Source organism: Schistocerca piceifrons, chromosome 7 (genome assembly GCF_021461385.2).
Source record: "Schistocerca piceifrons isolate TAMUIC-IGC-003096 chromosome 7, iqSchPice1.1, whole genome shotgun sequence".
Classification (NCBI taxonomy): Eukaryota; Metazoa; Arthropoda; class Insecta; order Orthoptera; family Acrididae; genus Schistocerca; species Schistocerca piceifrons.
This window is the reverse complement of record NC_060144.1, coordinates 35,655,000-35,678,270: the sequence shown is the minus strand read 5'-3', so window position 1 is coordinate 35,678,270 and position 23,271 is coordinate 35,655,000. Positions and strand designations below refer to the sequence as shown.

The 23,271-nt window shown below is 42.1% G+C and overlaps 1 protein-coding gene across 3 annotated transcripts in view; it reads left to right on the top strand.

Annotated features, from left to right (window-relative positions):
- Window positions 1–50: 50 nt before the first annotated feature.
- LOC124804681 (OTU domain-containing protein 7B-like) overlaps window positions 51–23,271 on the top strand; it is a 109,466-nt gene continuing 86,245 nt past the window's right edge. For 2 of the 3 annotated variants that reach the window (XM_047264930.1, XM_047264928.1), the window contains exons 1-4: window positions 51–205; window positions 819–1,033; window positions 5,634–5,807; window positions 9,347–9,514. In XM_047264930.1, the coding sequence (XP_047120886.1) occupies window positions 826–1,033; window positions 5,634–5,807; window positions 9,347–9,514 (550 nt within the window). In that variant the 5' untranslated portion in view covers window positions 51–205; window positions 819–825. The remainder of the gene's footprint in view (window positions 206–818; window positions 1,034–5,633; window positions 5,808–9,346; window positions 9,515–23,271) is intronic. The other variant, XM_047264929.1, reaches the window with a different exon arrangement.

The window sequence follows — 23,271 nt, the reverse complement described above, 5'->3', positions numbered from 1 at the left end:
TTTTATATATTGGCAGAACTGGTACTAATTGTTTTCCATCTCACGTTGTTTTCGTCTTGACCTGTTTGGCCCAAGGTTACTTTACCATTTAACGAAGGTATTAAAGTTGTAATGATTTATATACGGAACGAGCTTGACAGTACGAAAGACTTGAGCAGACGGAAGCGCAAAAACCCAAGGAATACGTCCACAACGTCAGGCTCCCGTGAGTTTGTTTCTAAAAAGTTAATTCAATATCGTAGCCGAGGACGTGAAATGACTGTTGTCAGCTATTTTCGATTTTGAATTAAATTCACGTATTGGTTATGAACCTGTCGTTAAAGTTTGTATCTAAAACTGAATTTTACCAGGTGCAGTTACGCAGTAAAGGATACAAAGCCAGCACAGTTCAAAATATAGGTCTATGTAAAACCGTTGCAGAACAGTAGTATTTTAAACTGTACTAGGGAGTAAACTTTTGATAGTTTTTTTAATGTCTGCCGATTAATGGGTATACTAGCGCGTGATAAGTGACTCAATTTACAAGTTCTAATATGAAAATGCTTCTGAATAATTTTACCCGTGTGGTTTCACTTCGACACATTCGTTTGTAAAGACCTGCCCCTAAAGACTAAGTTCCGTCCTGTAACTTTGATATTAAATGCGCGTTTGCCCGGTCAGACAGGGTAGAACTGTACTATATTAAGCGCCTCTTTATACAACTAGATTGTCTTTCAGATTAAGATAGCAAGTGGAACTCCTTCCTGCCCTTTTGAGTCTTTTCTTCATTCCGTTTTTCATAGAGTATGTTTAATTTGAAATCATATTCTCGTTTGCAGATGGGGAATGGAGTCGCAACTAATTTCACAGTTTATGTCAAACACAAGCAGTGATACAGAAACAGCGATAACCTGCTTGCAAGCCAGTGGCTGGGATTTGAAAAATGCTATTGAGCTCTTTCTGGAAAATGGGGGCAATGTTAGAACTACTTGGGAAGAAAATGGCAACATCCGACCAACACTCCGCAAAACTCCTGCTGTTGATTTAGCTGACTGTAAGAGTAATTTTTCATATTCATTCATGTACTGAATTTCTTATAGGCCTACTGTATTTCTTGTAACCATTCAGTAAGTGTGTGCTTAAACTGTACATTTGTAACTTCTACCCCTTTCTTAACCAATTATGGGGTAAAGTTGTTATTGGATTCCCCCCTCCCCCCTTTCTTGAAAACTTGGTTGTGTTGACAGATCAATCTGTAGCACAACCTGAGGTGTAAGTTAGGAAATCTGGTTGTAATAACAAATTGAGTGGTAGTGAAGCCTAAGGTTTACATCCATGCCACATTGAAAAATGTGAGGGGGAGGGGGTCCAATATGTAACTTTTACCCACTTATTTTCATTTTGCTGATATGTCTTGAGTTAAGAGACAAATCGTGTTTTTTTACCAGTGAGTGTAGTAGATATTTCATTAATAATTGTTCCATAGATGCTATGCGCTTTATTATATTTGAATTAGGATAGGTTATTAATAACTAATTTCATGAGTGGATGTATGTATTGTGAAGGCACTATGAATATCCCATGTTTCTTAAATAATTGTCTGCAAGGTAATCTTGAGTGGGCTCTAGCTATTTTTCTGATTACAAGCTTTAGTGCAATGAATACTTTTCTCTTAATGATAAATTATCCCAAAGTATATGATTGCTACAGAAAAGCAGTGAATGAAAATGGGCATAGTAGGCTAATTTACTGATGTGTTTGTCATCAAAATTTGCAATAACTCTAGTAGCATAAGTAGCTGAACCTAAATGTTTCAGCAGATCATCAATGTGTTTCTTCCATTTGAATTTCTCATCAGTGCACACAACCAAAAATTTTGAATATTCTGCCTTAGCAACAGACTTCTTCTGTTCAGTCTCTCCCCAGTTAGAGGACACTGTTAATTTCAACCATCTGCATTCTTCCAGTTGAATATGAATTTAACTGTTTGTGCACTGTTCCTCTCATATCACAATGCTTACCTGATTTAGAAGAATTTCATGATTGACACAGTCAAGTCTTTTGACAGATCACAAAAATTCCCAATGGGTGATGTTTGGTTATTCAGAGCATTTAATATTTTATCGGTGAAGGCATATATAGCATTTTCTGTTGAAATTACTTTTTCAAGAATTTTGGGTAAAGCTCTCAGAAGTGAGACTGGGTGGTGTGGGCATCAGACCTACCACCCTTTTTTTCTGCAGTGATTTAACAATAGCATATTTCATTCTAGTCAGAAAACCCCACTTCAGTGAGCTACGACATGTGGCTGAGACTCCTACATATCTGTTGGGAACAACCTTTTAGTGTTCTGTTGGAAATGCCATCAGTTCCTTGCGAGCTTTTACTTTTGAGTGAATTTGTTGTTTCCCTAATTTCACTAGACGAGGTGGGTTGAGTAATTCTGTCAAATTGTGTAGGTATTGCTTCTTCCATGTACAACATTGCATTTTCTAATGAACAGCTGGATCCCATTTCCTCTAGAACTCTTAAAATGATTATTAAAAAGATTTTCTACTTCTGACTTTATGTTAACAAACATTTCATTGAGTTTAATAGAAATGCAGTCTTCTGGTGCTCTCAGTTGCCCTGTTTACATTATAACATGATTCGAAATTGTTTTTAATTAGAACTATTAAATTTCACTTTATCTGGTAACTAAATGTAAACTATTATTATAGTCTAGGTTGGGCATGCGTGAGATTGTGCTTGTTACATATTATTTTTGTTATAGATCCCCACAGAGTTTTTGCACACATGAGACCGATGTGAGTGAGAAGAGCGTTTTAGATTGGTATTCCTTTATTATTTTGTATTTATTTCTTTAACTCATAGAATATAATAAAAGGAAGTCAGTACTTAGTACCTTATATTCTATGATTTTACGTACTACACCTTTTGGTCAGGCAGAAGGGGTTGACAGAAGCGTCCGATCTCACGCGTCGGCTTTGACTCGTGACATAAGGGTGTTGTGGTGTGTGACATCATTACGGCGTGGAGTTTGGTTTGTGAGTGTGGTGTGTTTGTAGATGTCGTCGTGTTGTGGTTTGTTGTGCCCTCTGGTGGTATGTTCAGGGTTTTCGTTTGTTTGGTGTATTGGGTTCAGTTTGCTGTTGCTCAGTGGCGAGTGCTGCTTGCGTATTTTTGAAGCGGAATTTGTATCAGTGAGTTAATGGTTTTGTGGTTTTGTTTGAAGGTTAATGTAGTGATGATTGCTGTACGTCGGGTGGTTTTGTTATTAAGTTTAATCGGTTGTGGTTTTTTGTTCAGGAATGGATATGAAAGACAAGATCAATAGTTCTCGGTTGAGGGCTATGATGGAGGACACAGCTTTAGAGCTGATTAAGTTCCTACAGCTTTTTGGCTTAATTGCCGAGGTGGTGAAGTGCGGTGTGTGCCGTGAACCAATGAAATTGGTTAAAGTTCGGGCCTCTCGGACCAGGGACAGTTATATGTGGCGCTGTCGCAAAGATGACATATGGCGTTCCATACAGCGCGGTACCTGGTTCGAGAAGTCTAGGTTGGGCATGCGTGAGATTGTGCTTGTTACATATTATTTTTGTTATAGATCCCCACAGAGTTTTTGCACACATGAGACTGATGTGAGTGAGAGGAGCGTTTTAGATTGGTATTCCTTTTGTTGTGAAGTGTGTTCAGAATTTATTAAGTACAGGGGTAAGTTGGGGGGGGGGGGGGCATGGGGTTGTTGTGGAGGTGGACGAGTCACAGTTTGGGAAAAGGAAGTATGGGAGGGGGAAGTCTGTGGCTGGTCTTTGGGTGTGAGGGGGGGGGGGGGCTGTTGTTCGGGGGGGGGTGGGGGTTCCGAATGTGTTTTTAGGGTTGTGGAAGGGAGGTCCAAGGCTGAATTAGTGGGGTTAATTGAGGAATATATAGAGCCGGGGTCCACAATAGTTTCTGATGCTTTTTCTTCTTATAGGGGTTGGGTGAGAGTTGATTTAATCATTTAGTAGTGAACCATAGTTTAGAGTTTAAGAATTATGAGACAGGGGCTTGTACTAATACAATAGATGGGATGTGGGGGGTGGTTAAGTCAGTTCTTGGGAGGGGGAAGAGGCGATCTTCCAACCTTCAGTCTCATTTAGATGAGTACTGTTGGCGGAAGAGTGTCCCAGAGGGCTATTTTATTGTTCGGGTTTTCGTAAGGGCTGTGGGTAAAATGTATAGGCCGAAAGTGGTTAGTTAGGGTTGTCTGGGTAGGTGGGTGGGTGGCTGTGGCTCAGGGTAAGGTGGGTGGTTTATTTTGTTGTATAGTATTTGTTAAGGTGGGGGGGGAGAGGGGGAGTGTGTTTGTTTTAGTTGTGGAGGATCTATTTTGTTGAAGTTTTTGTTGAGTTGTAGTATGTGATTGAATTGAGATGTTTTTTATGTTGCATTTGGTTTTTGTTTGTGGGTTTTTTATTTTGGGGTCGGGGGGGGGGGGTTGAGGTGCGGGTGGGTTGGGTTTTTATTTTGGTTTAGTATTTTTTCGTTGGTTTTTTGTGTGTGTGTGTGTGTGTGTGTGTGTGTGTGTGTGTGTGTGTGTGTGTGTGTGTGTGTGTGTGTGTGTGTTTACGTGTGGGATTGTGGTGGCCAATCTAGTTTGTGGGGCTGGGACTTTCTTGTGGTAAGTTCTCATTGTTTTGTTTTTGGCGTATGTGTTGTGTATTGGGGTATAGGGAAGTGTTTCATTGAAATTTGTGGCTGTGAAGGTTAGTATCGGTATTGGGAGATGTTTTTGAGTTACATAGGTCAAGGGTAGTGGTCGATCCTAATTTATGGGATCGGGATCTGCTGTTGAGCTATATAGGTCAAGGGAAGTGTTCGATCCCAATTTATGGGATCGGGAGCTGCTGTAGATCTGTGTAGGTCAAGGGAAGTGTTTGTTTGTAATGTTTGGCGGTGCATTTTGGTTTTTGTATTGGGAGATGGGATCGGGAGCTGCTGTTGAGCTATATACGTCAAGGGAAGTGTTGGGTCCCAATTTATGGGATCGGGAGCTGCTGTAGATCTATGTAGGTCAAGGGAAGTGTTCGTTCGTAATGTTTGGCGGTGCATTTTGATTTTTGTATTGGGAGATGGGGTTGGGAGCTGCTGTTCAGCTATATAGGTCAAGGAAAGTGTTGGATCCCAATTTATGGGATCGGGAGCTGCTGTAGATCTATATAGGTCAAGGGAAGTGTCAGATTCCAAATAATATTGTGTTTTGTGGTATTTGGTGAGTTTTGTGATGTAGATTTTTTTCGTTGTTTTGCGTGGTTTTGTATGGGGGTGGGTGGCTAAATTTGTTTATATTTAGTTTCTCCCCACCAAAAAACCCCCAATTTCCCACGCTTGTCCCATTAGTCATTAGGCTTGTTGTGAAACGTGTGTGTGTGTGTGTGTGTGTGTGTGTGTGTGTGTGTGTGTGTGTGTGTGTTTTTCAATGTATTTTCGTCTTTGATATGTATGCAACGATTTTATATCCGCCATATTGGAATTGTCGTTTATGGTCGTTTCCGCCATATTTGTGATGTCATGGGTCAAAGCCGACAGGTGGGATCGGACGCTTCCGTATTTCCGGCAGAGGATATAGATATGAATATCTTTTATGTGCTGTGCTTAAATTTCTGTTACAGTGAAGAAACTTTCAAGAGGAATCTCAAGAGCAACAGACAATGTGAAGTTGGTCTCGCGTGCCCGCTCAGATATTGCTCACGAGTTTGGAGATACTGCAGTTTGCAACGTTAATCAGTTTTTCATCGAGACACCTGTATGCACTTTCACTTTGCCGGATTTGACAGTGTATCCTGGTATGAAAACTCTTCACTGTTTGAAAATTAGTAATAAATCTGGATCTCTAGCAGGTAAAATGCAACTGATGATAGGAGCTGGCTGATGCCATCAGTGCCCTATTGTAGGCTTTCGATTATTGTGTAAGAGGGTAGATTGAAACAAACCTATACTGGACATCTGTTTTGGCCTGTGATGTAATGACGTTCGGGAGTGTGCCATCCTGTGTGTGCAGACAGAACAAACAGTACATTGAATTTTTTGGAATTTTGGCTGTGATGACAAACTGAACATACTAATACTAGATGTCAACTTCAGAGAGGGTGACAATTATTGAACTATATGAAAAAACAGAAATTAGTTACAACCTATGACATGCACACACTATATTCAACATGTAAACTTCACTACAGATATTTAGATCTAGGTTGTGACATGTTCTATATGCCTGGCGTCCTTGGCGTCGATATGGTGCATGACCCACTGAAATGTCGGAGCATTGATGCTGTCGATGACTTCCTGAATGGCTGTTTTCAGCTCGGCAATGGTTTTATGGTTATTGCTGTACACCATATCTTTAATTTAGCCTCACAAAAATGAATCTCATGTGTTCAGATCTGTAGAATATGGTGGCCAATTGAGGCTCATGCCAGTGGCCTCTGGATATCCCAGAGCCAGAATGCGGTCCCTAAAATGCTCTTCCAGGACATCAAACACTCTCCTGCTTTGATCTTGTTGTAATCAGGGTCACTTGGGATAATGGGGATGGAATCATCTTGCAAAACATTCACATACTAATGGTTATTCACCATGCCATCATGTAATATTGCATCGATTAGTCCATCACTGGATCATTGTACACCACACAATCGCCCATTGAGGGTGAAGAAACTTCTCAATCACAAATGTGGATTCTCAGTCCCACGAATGTGCCCATTTTGCTTATTGACAAACCCATCCAAATTAAAGTGGGCTTCGTCGCTAAACCAAACCATATATCATCATCATCTTGGACAGTTTCCAGCCACTGGCTGGGTCTGTCGGGAACACAAGCCTCTCCACAGTGTTCTGTCTTTCCACCATTCCCCCTCTTCCACCTTCGTCCAGTTCTCTCCTCTTCTCACCACACATTCCTTCACTCCCTTCACCCATCTATCTCTTGGTCTTCCTCTGGGCCTCTTCCCCTCCAGTTGCAGATCAAACATCCTCTTTGGAATTCTTCCCTCATCCATTCTCTTCATGTGTCCATACCACTGCAGTCTTGATTTTTCTATCCTGTCCTGTACTGGTTCCTCCTCTAGTCTTTCCCTCACATACAAATTTCGCAATCTGTCTCGTCTTGTTACACCCAACCTGCTCCTCTGGAACTTCATTTCACTAGCCTGTATTCTACTTTTGTCGCTTTTGTGCATTACCCATGTCTCACTTCCGTATGTCAATATGGGGACAAAGTAGGTTCGGTATATAATTCCCTTGGATTTCTGTGGCACCTCCTTGCTCCAAATAAGCCCCCTAATGCATTTGTAGAACTGCCCTGCTTTTCTGCATCTTTCATTTATTTCCATTGCGTTTCCCCCCTTACTTTCAATCACGCTTCCCAGGTACTTGAAGTTCTCTACCACTTGTAGTTTTTCCCCTCCACAAGTTATATCCACATTTGGCCTATTCTTCTTCCTTGTTGTGACGATTATTTCACTTTTCTTTGCAGAGAAATGCATTCCATATTGTGCTGCCGTTGCCTCCCATGCATCTAACTGCTCTTGCACCTCCTTCACGCAATTTCCCCATAACATCAGGTCATCGGCAAAAAGCACTGCTTTCATTTTATGATCTCCAATTGCATCTGATACTTGCTGTAGGATTTCATCCATAACAATAATAAACAATAAAGGCGAAAGTGCACTTCCCTGTCGCAGCCCATTTTCCAGCTTGAACCATGCAGTACGTTCCCTCCCCACTTTCACACAACTCTCACTTCCCTCATACATTTTTCTGACTTTTCGTGTAATCTCTTCATCTATCCCTTTTGCGTTCAGCACATCCCAGAGCTTGTCCCTACAGATACTATCATACGCCTTCTCAATATCCAAAAAGGCCATGATTAAGTCCTTCCCGTACTCATAGTGCCTTTCCTGCAGTTGCCTTACCGCAAATATGAGGTCCGTTGTTGATCTTCCCGGTCTGAAACCGTACTGCTCCTCTTGCAGTCTACTTTCAATACTGCTTCTTATTCTCTTCTCCAGCATCTTTTCATAGATTTTTCCACAGTGGCATAGCAGGGTGATTCCTCTGTAGTTCTCACATCTCCTTTTATCCCCTTTCTTGAAGATCGGGACTATAATTCCTTTCTTCCAATCCTCAGGAATTCTGTTCTCCTTCCACACCACCCTCAGCACTCTGTATAGCCACTGGGTTCCTACTTCTCCTGCTGCTCGTATCATATCCACTGTTACTTCGTCCCAACCTGGTGCCTTGCCCCCTTTCATCCTCTTTATGGCTTCTTCCACTTCATTCCAAGTTAGATCATCAATTTCCCCACTATTATAATCGTCTGCTGCCTTAGGCTCTCCATCGCTGTTAGTTACCTGCTTGGCATATATGCATATATGCACATACTAATTTCCATCGTGCCCCACGGTCAACTGTGCAATTTAAATGTCCTAATGCAAACCTTTCAGAAGTTATGACTATATTATTTCACATAGTTCAATAATTGTTACCCTGTATCAAAATATAATGTTGTTTCATGTAATAGTGATATATGTGCAGAGAGAGAGAGAGAGAGAGAGAGAGAGAGAAGAAAATTGACAGTATGTCTTTCATCTAAGTTATATTAGTTTCTGGAGTGTAGTTTGTTGTGACATTGATATTTAGTGCAGCCCGAGGCCTGTGTTAGGTTGTTGAAAGGCTACAGTTTGGTTGAGAGTGATATTGATTGCTTCAGTTAATACAGTAGGTTTACCTGTAGAGTAACCTGTGGTTTACATTAGGTTGAAAGGTGACAGTCAGATTGTGATGACACGAGAATATAATTCTTGTTAGGTTATGAGTCACTGGGATTCAGTGCGTGATTTGTGTTCACCATTTTTATATTCAGGGTTAAAGCAAACGCGTTGTGCTGTAGAGGTCTTTCCTACCCAGATCAGAGTGTGACTTCTTTGCTAGTTGCTTGATCTACCCTCTGATCTTGCAGCATTCTTCTACAGCACCACATTTCAAAACCTTATCTTCTCTTCTTGTCTGTTCTGTTTATAATCCACATGCCACTTCTAAATAAGGCTACACTCCTGGCAAATACTTTTAGAACAGACTTCCTGACACTCAGTATTCAGTGCTTGTTAGTGAATAATTTAGTACTTCGAATAGAGAAATGTAAAAGTTAATGGCACTGTTCTAACATTTTGAACTAGGCTATTAATTCCTACCTTGAAGTAGAGCGGGTATATGTTCGAAAGGGCGGGAAGGTCACTGCTGTAATATGTTTATTGATAAACTTCACATAATATTATTGTCTGTAAAAATAATCACATCTAAAACTTTTTCAATTTTTTTTCCACAGAAGATTTCCGTACATTTTTGGAAAAGGATCTGATTGAAACATCAACCCTACAGTCTTTGGAATCTGCTGGTAGACTTAATTGGTGGGTTGAGCTTGGAGCATGTCAGTCTCTGTGGCCACTTGCTACGTCTGGAGATGGAAATTGTTTGTTGCATGCTGCATCACTTGGTGAGTTGATGTAGTACTATGGTAGCACTTGTACAGTGCTTTACCAACTAAGATAAAACATATATATATATATATATATATTTTTTTTCCAAAGTTATCTCAGAGTCACTTGCAGAGGCACGTGTGGTAAAAACTGGTGCCAAATTTTACTGTTAGCCAACTCTTATGGCATGGCTCAGACATCTGCTGCTGCAGTTGCAGAAGCAACAGCCGCAGTAATAATAATACTAATATAAATAAAAATAAAAAATGACATATCATTGAATCGAGTGTACTGCAGGTGGTCTATGTTTTTCTAACACAATATTTCGACGTCGTACCGCAGTGTCTTTATCAGGTGCTTCTTGTGACTGAAACACAGGCTGACCGTGTCCCGTATTTATGTCTGGGTGGTGTCTGACGTTCCCTACACCATCCACTCCCACTACGACCGTGTCGGTTGGTCGCCAGATGTACCATCTTCTGTCCACGTCCACTTCTGCTGAAGCGGGCGCGGATGGAAGATGAAAACCTGGCGACCAATTGACATGGTCGCGCTGGAGAAAGTCGAAACGGTCACCAACAGCCAACGCAGCCTGTCAACAGTACTAGGAACGTGCGTGGTGGGCGCGGACCTAGTAGGGTACGCTGTGAAACGGCCGCCACCAGGGAAAAGAGCGGAATTGGGCATGGATGGAAGACGGAACATCTGGCGACCAACTGACACGTTCGCAGCGGGAGCAGATGGCATAGGGAACACCAGACACTATCCAGACATAAATATGGGACACGGTCAGCCTGTCGTTCAGTTACAGGAAGCACCTGATGAAGACGCTGAGGTACGGTGCCGAAATGTTGTGTTAGAAAAACACAGACCACCGGCAGTACGCCTGATTCAACGAGATATAATGATGACGACAACGATAAATCATAAGATTCAATCAACAACCAGACTCTTTCCCATTGTCGAAGAAAATAACTTGATTTTAAGGAATTGTAACTAAACAAACATACAGTCACCAACCCAAGTTCTAAAGTAAAATTCATGGGAGGAACATCTGATCCAGTTTTGGTCATTACCAGCTAGCAAGTGCAACATTCTGTCTGTAGCCTCTTTTATATTGTTCTGGATGCAGTTATCTGAGAGTGAGTTAAGTAATTGAAAATTCAAAGCTATCCAAAACCCATACAACTAGAGCAACAGAAAAAATGTTACAAAATGGTATTCCTAGCCTTTGCAGATGACCTGGCCATACCAACAAATGACGAGGCCATGCTAATCATATAGAAACCCTCAAAGAATAAAGTTAGCTTTCAAATTTCCTTAAAAAAAAAAAAAAACAGTTCAGATGCTCAAAACTCAAACATTTTATACAAACTGTGGTCAAACAGAGTCCTTTACTTACAGTATGTAGGTGGGATCCTGGAACCTAATGGGGGAGAAGAAATAGCACAGAGAATTTGTCTAAAGCGACTAAAGATGGCCTGCAGAAGAACTCAATACGCCTAGAGAAAAAGTTTCTCCACACGTACCAAAATATGGCAACAAAACAGTTAGCAAACCAAAAGCCATGTATGTTTGTCACTCTCTCGCCATTCATAAAAGGCAATGTGGATAACCTCCTGAAGAAAGAGTAACATAAAAGTATGAGGAAGACTCTTGCCCCAATAAAACAGAAAGTGGCTATTGACTGATGATCAAGGAAACAACAGAAAACTTCAACACAGGTATTGCGAAGAGAAGATTAAAATTTTGTGGGCCCATTCACTCCCTACCAGCAACAATACTTAACTACAAAATTTTAATACAAACAGATTGACAGGACAGAAGACTATACTTTGGATTCCATGAGTCAGAAAAGATCTAGGAAGAACCCATATAAACTCCCCAGAAGTATAGACCAACTTGTATGGACAAAAAATTGAGAGATGAGAAGTGCATCCAGGGAGTGGGACTACAAAGGAAATGGGAACAAAGTGGGGTGAAGAAAGAAAGAAAGAAAGAAAAATTCATGTAGGAAAATTTAGAGCTGCAGGGAAACTGGGAAACTCAGAGCATTGAATCATAAAGCTCTGCTTATCCAGTGGTGGCCAAACATACCCAGTATTATTATTGTAGTAGTAGTAGTATCTTTGACATTGATTTGCATTAGGATTTTTGAACATATACCATGTAGGGTTATAAAGAAGCACTTCAAAGAAAAATGTATCACATAACCAACTTGGGTTCAGGAAACATCATTCTTGTGAAGCATAACTAGCTCTTTATTCACCTGAAGTAATGGGTGCTATTGACAGGGATCATAAGTTGATTCCATATTTCTAGATTTCCAGGAAGTTCTTGACACCATTCTTCACAAGCATCTTCTAATCAAATTGTGTGTCTATGGAGTATTATCTCAGTTGTGTGAAGAGATTTGTGATTTCCTGTCAGAAAGTTCACAGTTCGTAGTAATAGAGGGGAAGTCGTAGAGTGAAACAGAATTGACTTCTGTGCTTCACCAAGGATGTTCGTAATCTATATAAATGATCTAGGAGAAAACCTGAGCAGATAGTGCGTCATTTACCATCTAGTAAAGTCATCAGAAAATAAAAACTAATTGCAGAATGAGTTACACAAGATATCTGCATAGTGCGAAAAGTGGCAACTGACCCTAAACTATAAAAAATGAGAGGTCCCGTACATGAATCTGAGAAAATCCATTAAATTTCAGTTACACGGTAAATCACATGAATTCAATGGTTGTTGATGTAATAAAATTCCTAGGCATTACAGTTAAGAACAACTTAAATTGGAACCACCACATAGAAAATCTTGTGAAGAATATTTTGAAGAATCAGCCTCAGTAGCGAAAATTTTCTGGTCTTTATCAGGTTTCAGCTAAATTAATCTAGCCTTCTTCACAAGCATAAAATTATTATAACATGCTAGATTAAGGCACAGTCAACATTAAAATTGAAACCTATAGTACCGTGGTACCATATCTAATTAAAACTTTTTAACTGAAGTCCAGCCCCAGCATCTCTTCACCACACAGTCGGTTGGCAGTGGCAACTACGTTACTGCAGGGGCTGGACTTCAGTTAAGTAGTTTTAATTGGACATGGTACCACAGTACTATAGGTTTTAATTTTAATGTTGACTGTGCCTTACTCTAGCAGTTTATAGTAATGTTATGCTTCTGAAGAAGGCTACATTAATTTAGCCAAAACCTGGTAAAGACCGGAAAATTTGCGCAACTGAGGCTGATTCTTCAAATTATTAGTCTATCACAGTTGCTGACGGGGCTGCAATATGCTAGAAATTCTTGTGGAGAAGGTGAACCAAAGACTACCTTCTAGTGACAGAAGTGTTAGAACTTCAAGTTTAACACACACATTTCGGAACGACACAACAACACATATAAGTCACAGAGTAAGTTGACAAGTAAGACATGTGTACACGTTAGCATTCAAATGAGCACTGAGTCCCAGTGTAGCGGCCGCTGCTCGGCTGGCCAGTTAGGTGGCGCAGCTGCTGCATGGCTGGCAGACAGTGCCGCACGTAGAGGATGCGCGTGATTGCGCGGCGGCACTTTGAATGATCGGCGAGTCACAACCCTTTTCCCCCCTTTGAAATTGTTGCACTGGTCTTGATGGAGGTGTCCTGGAGATGGCTAATGTCCATAGGCGTTGTTTGACTCGCCGTAAAGTCTCGAGGAGGAGGCTTCCCGTACGGACGGAAGTGTCCCCGATGATAAAGGGTCGAGATGACAGGAGACATAGGGGTCGAATCTGCTGGGGACCCATGCACCAATCTGCCCGTTGCGGCAAGTCCAGTTGATATGACAGGAGACATGGGCGATGTGTCGGCGTCCGTTGGAGGAGCAGGCGAGTAGATTTGCTCTGACAGAGGATGGTCCTCCGGTTCCTGCTTGGGCACGTCTCCTGGTGGCGTCCATTCTGGTGCTGGCATCGCGATGACGGTGAGAGGGCTGCGTTGTGAGTATTGAGAGATGCCAAGATCCCGAGCGTCAGGTAGAGCCGAAGGTGGTGTAGCGGCATTCGGAACAGGCGTTGCTGGCACACGAGGCCGAAGCTGGTCCGAATGACACACTGCAACACCCGTGTCCGTCTGGATTTCATACAGGCATCTGCCACGGTGTCTTAAGATGCGGCCTGGGCTCCATTTTGGCCGCCTGCCATATCCCCGTACCCAGACGAGGTCGTCGGTGGTGAACAGGCCAAGTGAAGGCACCCGCGGCCGTGAGGTGGGAGGCCGCAGAAGATGAAGTAGCGTGCGGGGCTGTCGGCCATGTAAGAGCTCAGCCGAGCTGTGGTCGCCCATGGGGGTGAAACGGTAAGACGCCAGAAACTGGAGAAGCGCATCATCAGCAGCAGAAAAAGTCAGAAGTTTCCGCATCTGAGCCTTAAATGTGCGAACCAGTCGTTCAGCCTCACCGTTGGATTGTGGATGGAACGGCGGGGCCGTGACATGCGTAACGCCATGACGAGCACAAAAATCCGCAAATTCTGAAGAGACAAATTGCGGACCATTGTCAGTAACAAGAGTAGAGGGGAGGCCTTCCAAAGAAAAACGCGGGCGAGAGCACTGGTGGTTGCCGCGGTGGTAGGCGACGTGCAACGGACAATGAAAGGAAAGTTAGAGTAGGCGTCAATTACGAGGAGCCAATAAGTACCTAAAAAGGGTCCAGCAAAGTCAGCATGAATGTGCTCCCAGGGCTTCTCAGGCGAAGGCCATGGTGACAAAGATGACTTCGGGGCAGCAGCCTGTGACGCACTAGGGCCGCAGGCAGTGACCATGTGTGCTATTCCAGAGTCGATGCCAGGCCAGTACACATGACGGCGCGCCAGAGATTTTGTGCGAGACACACCCCAGTGCCGTTGGTGGAGGCGCAAGACCGAAGCACGCAAAGACGCAGGTACCACAACACGCGGCGAAGCATTGTCAGTGGAGAGGGGGATAACACCATCCCTAGCCGTGAGGCGGTAGCGCAAAGTGTAGTAGTTCCGCAATGGATCAGAAGTCTTAGCGGACGGGCGATCTGGCCAACCCTTCTGAATGCAGCGTAAAACCCGGGAGAGGGTAGGGTCAGAACCCGTAGCAGCCGCCAGCCTGTCCCCAGTGATGGGGAACCCGTCCACAACCCGCTGCTCGGCAACATCCAGGTGGAAACACAAAAGTTCGTCCCTATTGAATGCCTGATCAGGACCCATGGGAAGGCGAGACAGAGCATCAGCATTCGCATGTTGAGCTGTTGGCCGGAAATGAATCTCACAATTGAAGTGGGACAAGTAAAGAGCCCAACGCTGGAGGCTGTGTGCAGCCTTGTCGAGAAGTGACGTTGATGGATGAAGCAAGGAAACAAGTGGTTTGTGATCCGTAACAAGATGGAATTTTGAGCCATAGAGAAAAACACCGAACTTATGAAGAGCATAAATGATGGCCAAAGCTTCTTTCTCAATTTGAGAATACTTTTGTTGGGCATCTGTGAGTGTTTTGGAGGCATAAGCAATGGGTTGTTCCGAACCATCAGAAAAATGGTACACAAGGACTTCACCGACCCCGTATTGAGAGGTGTCTGTGGCAAGAACAAGGTGTTGGCCAGGTCGATAAGTAGCCAGGCACGGGGCCTGTTTCAGCATAGTCTTCAACTTCTGGAAAGCCGCTTCACATGACGCGGACCAGTGAAAAGGCACGTTTTTATGCAACAGGCGATGCAATGGCTGAGCCACCGAAGCCGCAGACGGTAAAAACTTGTGATAGTATGCTATTTTCCCCAAGAAGGCCTGCAGTTCCTTAACAGGTGTAGGGTGAGCAAGGGCGTTGATCGCAGCGACAGTTTGTTGAAGCGGACGAATACCATCCCAAGAGAGTTGAAACCCCAAGTACGTGATAGATGCCTGAAAAAATTGTGATTTCTGAAGATTACACTTAAGACCGGCAGTCTGTAAGACATTAAAAAGTGTGCGGAGATTTTGAAGATGGTCGTCCATGTAATTGATACACCCAGGGACAGGGAGCAATAATTGTTCCAAGAATCGCTGAAAGAGAGCAGGGACGCTAGCAACCCCGAATGGCAAGCATTGGTATTGATAGAGGCCGAAAGGCGTGTTAAGGACCAGAAACTGCCGGGAAGCAGCGTCGAGAGGAAGTTGATGATAAGCTTCTGATAGGTCAATTTTAGAAAAATACTGGCCTCCAGCAAGTTTAGGGAACAGTTCTTCAGGACGGGGCATAGGGTAAGTGTCGGTGAGTCCATTGAGCATTTAAAGTGGCTTTGAAATCGCCACAGAGACAAATATCACCATTTGGCTTAGCAACTACAACGACAGGAGAGGACCACTCACTGGAAGTGACAGGAAGCAAGACCCCTGAAGCAGTGAGACGATCCAACTCCCGTTTTACCCGATCACGAAGGGCCACAGGAATGGGCCGAGCCCGAAAAAACTTAGGACGAGCAGTGGGTTTGAGCATGATATGAGCTTCAAAGTCGTTTGCACAGCCTAACCCAGGAGAAAAAAGGGACAAAAATGTTGTCGACAAGGAATCCAGTTGAGCATAAGGAATAGCATCAGAGACAATATTGACAGAGTCATCTATGGAGAACCCAAAAACGCGAAAGGCATCGAAACCAAAAAGATTTTCTGCGTTGCTCTGGTCGACCACAAATATGGGAACAGTGTGAATGATGGATTTGTAAGATACCTCAGCATTAAACTGTCCCAAGAGAGAAATCTTCTGTTTATTGTATGTCCGTAATTGCCGAGTGACAGGGGACAGGAGTGGACAATGCAGCTGAAGATACGTCTGAGAATTAATTATAGTGGCAGCAGAACCGGTATCCACTTGTGTGTGAACATCTCGACCAAGGATTTGGACAGTGAGGAATAATTTCCCTGAAAGGGAAGAAGTGCAATTGACAGACAACACAGAATCAGAATCAGCGTCATGTTCAGGAACATCATGTATGCGGTCGGATTTGCAAACGCAAGACACATGATCTTTCTTTTTGCAATTGTGACACACAGCCCAACGTTGGGGACAATCCTCGCGTGAATGTTTCGTAAAACACCGCGGACATGAAGGAAGTTGCCGGAGGTTTTGCTGCAGTTTCTTAGCGGGTTGTTTACGGCTAGGCTGAGGCTTTGCGTGGGAGCGCACTGCGGCCACGTCGGCCGGCGGGGACGCGCCCCACGAGTCGTCAACAGCGCGCAGAGGTTGTATTTCCCCGACATCACCCCACGCCTCTATTTGCGCCCCAGCGGCGCAAGAAATTTCAAAAGACTGCACAATGGAGAGAACTTCATCTAGAGTCGGATTCGCCAACTGAAGGGCACGTTGCCGAACTTCTTTGTCGGGCACCGACCAGATAATAGCATCCCGTACCATGGAATCGGCATAGGATTCTTTGTGAACGTCAGTAACAAATTGACAAATTGACACTTTCGATTGAGGCCGTGAAGTTCAGCAGCCCAAGCGCGATAGGATTGATTTGGTTGTTTTTGACAACGATAAAAGGCAACACGAGAGGCTACCACATGCGTTTGCTTTTGAAAATACAGACAGAAGTGAGCACATTTCAGCAAAGGACAAAGACGCAGGATCCTTCAAAGGAGCCAATTGCAACAACAACTGATACATTTGAGGTGAAATCCAGGAAAGGAACAGAGACTTACATGGTTGTTTGTCCGTGACATGAAATGCTAAGAAGTGCTGTCGAAGACGTTTTTCATAATCAGACCAGTCTTCCGCCGTCTCATCGTAAGGAGGTATAGCCAACGACGAGAAACGCCCCGCATTTGACGCAGCAACGAAATCGCGAATCGCCGCTGTTAGAAGCATTTGCTGTTCAAGGAGATTTTGCAATAGTTGCTCGACAGTAGCCTTGGAACCCTGTAAGTCAACGGTGAAAAGGAAAAATCCCATCCTCGTCGCCAATTGTTAGAACTTCAAGTTTAACACATATATTTCGGAACGCCACAACACATATAAGTCACAGAGTAAGTTGACAAGTAAGACATGTGTACACGTTAGCATTCGAATGAGCACCGAGTCCCAGTCTAGCAGCCGCTGCTCGGCTGGCCGCTTAGGTGGCGCAGCTGCTGCATGGCTGGCAGACAGTGCCGCACGTAGAGGACGCGCGTAATTGCGCGGCGGCACTTTGAATGATCGGCGAGTCACAACAAGAAGACTGAGAAGGTGCAACAGATCTGCCAGAGAGCAACAGATCTGCCAGAGAGACAGCCTATGCTACTTTTGTCTGTCCTCTTCTGGAGTATTGCTGTGCGGAATAATATTCTTAACCAATAAGAATGACAGAAGGCATTGAAAAAGTTCAAAGAAGAAATGGTAGAGGGTGTCATGAATACAATGTGGAATGGCAATAGAAATGTGATAAATGTTCAATGTGACCACCATTGGCTGCACAACAAACATCAATGAGGTAACAAAACTCGTCCCACACGTGCGAAAGAGTGTCTGCTGTTACTGAGTGCATGGCAGCAGTGATCCGGTTCCGCATATCGATCAGAGTGGTAGGTAGAGGCAGGATGTAAACAGCTTCCTTCACATAACCTGATAAGAAATAGTCACAGGGTGTGAGATGAGGAGATCTCGGTGGCCAGAAGTGCAGAGCAATGTCCTCAAGTCCCCTGTGACCGATGCAGTGCTGAGGAAGGGAGTCATTCAAAAAGCTTCATACATCATGGTGCCAATGAGGCTGAGCTCCATCCTGTTGGAAAATGAACCCTGGGAATCTTCCATAACTTGGGAGAACAGCCATTGTTCCAACATGACCAAGTATGTAATTCCAGTTACAGTTCTTTCCACAAAGAAAAATGATCCATAAACCTTTGTATGGGATATGGCATAGAATACGTTGATCTCTGTTGAGTCTCTTTTGTGTTGCAATGATGAATGTGGATTTTCCAAATCTCATACACGAACATTGCATCTGTTGAATTTTCCGCTAAGATGGAACGTCACTTCATCGCTAAAAATCACACTCTGTAGAAATGCATCATCCTCCATCTTTGCTAGCACAAAAACACAAAAAATGAGATGCTTCTCTTTGTCATTGGGGTTGAGAGCCTCCACAGGTTGTAATTGGTAGGGCTTGTACAGCGAATGCCATGTCAGTACTTTCCTTACAGTTGGCTCTATTGGTAGACTTACTGGAATTGCACACACAACTTTCTCGAATCTGTCTGACATCATCCTCTGACAAACGAGGTTGGGTTGTACTTTCTCCTTTGCACACACTACCAGTCTGTTTAAATTGCTTAAACCAACGGCTAATTCTTTTGCAAGTTGTGGTTGAATACCGAATGGGGTATGAAATGCCTGCTGCACTGCAATTTGCATCTCACTTTTCGTGAACTCAAGAACACAGAACCTTGTGATCCACAGTTGTCATCTCACTCACAACTGACAGTGAAATTGTAGGCCCCATTGCCATGCGAACTCTACCGAATGCTTCTGAAACCATCACCACCCGCCTGCTTCCTCTTTTCATTGGTAGAAAGCTTGTTCGTTTTAGATTTGTACTTGAATACATACAAATTTTTGAAAATGGGTCCATCATTTAGAATAACCCTGTATAACAAAATAGAAAGGACAGTTGGGTCCTAGTGCGTGGTGACAGCAGCCGTGTGTGTGTGTCGTATTGTGTGACTTTGTGTGTGTTTTCTGTTTCGGAAGAAGGATTTTGTCTGAAGGCTTTATTATTTTAGCAGTCTTTTTCATTGTATCATTCTGTAGATCAGTGCTGCCACTGTGTGTGGGACAAACAGGAAATCCAGGAAAAAAGTGTCAATTTTTTATCTCAGAAAAACCTGTGATTTTTTAGAATTCCGGCAATTTTTCATTGTTCTACTTTCAGTTAATTTTTTTTGTAATTTTGATTAGTAGTAACTGATACTCTAAGAGTTTTACTTAAGCCCACTACTATAGAATTGTATTGCAGCAATAGAACATAAATGAGAGACTAACACCAAAATAAAACTTTAGTTGAAAAAAAAAGTTGCATTTCCAATAACAAAACACAATCCACACACAATGGTCTGCCGACAGCAAAATGTATCAAAGGGTTTAGGATGCAGACCATGGAATACTTCATAACAAAACATTGCTTTTGATGAGTGCTTACATGTCTAACAGGTCACGGGAAAATATTGCGAATGTTGGTGTGAGAGGTGTCATTTTTAAAGTAAATTTCCTTTTACACAAGATGAATTAAGTTAATTTCTTAAAACATGGAATGTTTGACTCTCATTCAAAACTTAACACTTTGAGGGCCAAACACTTAGAAAATTTCAGGCCCAGAAGACTAGCCATTTATGCTATTGTTTAAAATTTTAATGGCATGTATCTGAAAGAGTAATGCATGAAAAAAAAGGTCCAATATTATATATGAAATCTTAGCTTTTGTTTTAGATGTACTGTATATATATACTAATTTAAACCATTAACTTCTCCTGTTTCTGTGTTTGCGTGGCTGTCATTGCTGATGAGATCGGGCATGTGCCATAGCTGGCTGACAAAAGCATATCACTCAGCACAATCTCGGTTTCAGCACTTAGGAAGTTACTGTTCTGTATTTGGTGGAATTCATATTTATACATTTGTAATATGAAAATATGCATTGTACATGATGCCACGCATCAAAGACCTCTCCCAGATGTGTTATTTTTTTGCTGGGTTTCATTTCCTAAAATGCTAGTAAGTTCTACACTGGTGTATAAAACCTTCACCACTCAACGGGTTGAGAAGTTTTACAGTGCTGAGGGAATGAACATTGTCACTTAAATCAGAAAAATGTATTTTCACATGGAAAAAAGTGTGTTTTTAACCAGGAAAAATTTGGGATTTTTTTTATTGTGAAAAATCTGGGATTTTTTTTATTGTGTGCGTGGACACACTGGATTTAGGTGTTCACTTTTTCCGTGTGATGTTAGAGAGTAGAACTCTTGAAGAAATAATCTGAAACTGGTTCCATGTCTTCTCTGTCAAGCACTTCAGTTTAAATTGCAGATAGATGTAGAGTAGTAGTAGTAGTAGTAGTAGTAGTAGTAGTAGTAGTAGTAATCAAAGTCAGTAACTGTCTAGTAAAAAGCTTATCTAGAGTTGGTTATTGATTTGATGTGGCCAATTGTGAATTCATCTCCTGTGCCAACCTTTTCATGATGGAGTAGCAGTTGCAACCAACATCCTCAATTATTCGCTAGATGTATTCCAACCTCGGTCTTTCTCTATAGATTTTACCCTATAGTACCATGGAAGTTATTCACTGATGTCTTAACGGATTTTCTGTCATTGTGTCTCTTCTTGTTGTATTTTCCATCCATTCCTTTCCTTGTCGATTCTGTGGCGATCCTGATTTTTAACAGTCTATAACACCACATGCGAAACATTCTCGGTACTCTTGCCATGTCAGTTCGAGATAAAATCTTGAGCTTTCAACGATAGTCTCAATCATCATCGTCGGGAGCAACTGACTGTTCTCATATTCTCATTCTATAACACCATATCTCAAATGCTTAGGTTCTCTTCCGTTCCAATTTTCTCACAGTCTGTGTTTCACTACCAGACAGTGAGGTGTTCTAAATGTACATTCTCAGTAATTTCAGGCACAAATAAAGGCCTATGTTTGATACTCGTAGATTTCTCTTGGCCAGCGGTAATCTGCTTTTTATGTCGTCATTGCTCTGTCTGTCATGGGTTATTTTGCTGCTTTGTGATCCCCAGTTTTGATGTTAAGCATATTTTGTTTTCGTTTCTGCTACTTATCATTACTTTGGTCTTTCTTTGAGTTACTTTTAATCCAATATGTACTAATTAGACTGTTCATTCCAGTCAACAGGTGCTGTAATTCTTCTTCACTTTCACAGAGGTTAGTAATGCCAGCAGCAAATCTTATCACTGGTATCCTTTCATGTTAAATTTTAATTCTGCTCTTGAAGCTTTCTTTAATTCCTGTCATTGCTCCTCTGATGCGTAGACTGAACAGTAGGGGCAAAAGACACTTTAGCAAGAGGCCACTTGTGAGGATGAGCGGAGTCAGATTTCACACACTAGCACTCGGCTATATCCCTGTCCTACGTCATTTTTCATCTGAGCACTTCGTTCTTGGTCTTCCATGAACATAGAGGTTTTGTTACAATTATATTGCTGAATTTCATTTTGACCATATGTGGCTGCATTAATAAAAATACTGGCAGAAGCTAGTTATTCTCAAGTGAGACTGATAGATAACACAGCCTTTGCATGACATAATAAGATTGGTGCCACTAATCCAGTCAAACATGTGTACTTAAATGAGCTGTCATTGCTATAACGGTTAATAAGCTATATCAAGACTTATTGTTGTAACATTAATGTTAGAAAGACACTTGTGGAGTAAAAAAGAAAAGAAAAATCAAATTTACTACCATAATAACATGTAGTATGACTAATTATTCAGTACTACTTTAAGTTCCCAAGGGATTATTGAATGAATTTAGCAGCATAATTTGATGCCACATCTGAAAATACATAGATGTTTAGAGTTGCCAGACAGTTCCTGCAATGTATTCAAATCTGATTTTTGCTAGCAGTGGGGAAAACATATTTTTCTAGCCGGAGCCGTAGTTTGTATTTGTTAAGTTGAGTCTACATTATGTTACTGTTTATACACGCACTGTGCTGCTGGACGATCGGAGACAAAATGCAGTCATCCACTAAGCAGAGAGTATTGTCCACCAGCATAGGTACACCATATGCACTGAATTGAAATCAAGAGTTTTTTTTATTTCTTGGAAACTACAAGGATGTGCACAAGAGTGTAAATAATTTCTTTCTATAAGTGTTCAGCTTAATCCACTTGGTCTGAAATTGATATTTTGACCTTGATTCTGCACCTTGAATGAGGAATCGTAGGTATATCCACAAGGAACACAAAGTTATTTCATTTATAAAGGAAGAGTAATCTATCCCACAGAAACTTCAGAGTTGCGTGTAACAGATTTTCATTTTGTTAATCATGTGGGAACCAAACAATATGGGAGAATTTATATAGAAGTAATGTACAGACTGGATCTCTCTCTCTCTCTCTCTCTGTGTGTGTGTGTGTTAGACCTGGTAGTAAAAAAAAAAAAAAAAAAAAAAAAGGGGGCACTGAATTACACTTTTGTTCATTCTGCCTCACATTATTCAGTTTCAGTAAAGAGAATATGACGTACCAGTTGTTCAGATGTGATTTATTTAATTTAAAAATGTTACAGGAAGAAGTAATGCCATTATCACCTTCTTAAAATTATGCCATTAGGCACAGTCAAAAAATCTGTAAGCAAGGTATGTGCTTATTTTTGACTGTGCGTAATGACGTAATATTTTAAGAACTGATTATGGGATTGTATCTTCATAAAATAATTGTGTTTTCAAATTAAATAAATTACACAGCTGGTGCATCATATTCTCTTTCCTCTAGTGGGATCACAACTCTTTTGTGAGTATGTGCTTGGCTACCACATGTCCCCAGCCTTTTCAGCACTGCTTCCCTTTCTGTGCTGCAAGCCTGTGCTATCACTATCCCTTTCACTTCTGCCCATCGGATGATCTTTCTGGTGTACATGATTCAGGACTCTGGTTTTCCATTTCACTTCTGACACTCACTACACCTTTTTGTTAATAAATACATGGTCCCCATTGTTTGATTTGACCTGCAACCAGTTTTCCAGTAGTAGTCCTCTGACCATGCAGAGATCACACTGTAGGTGTCTGGGCTGATACCACTCCAT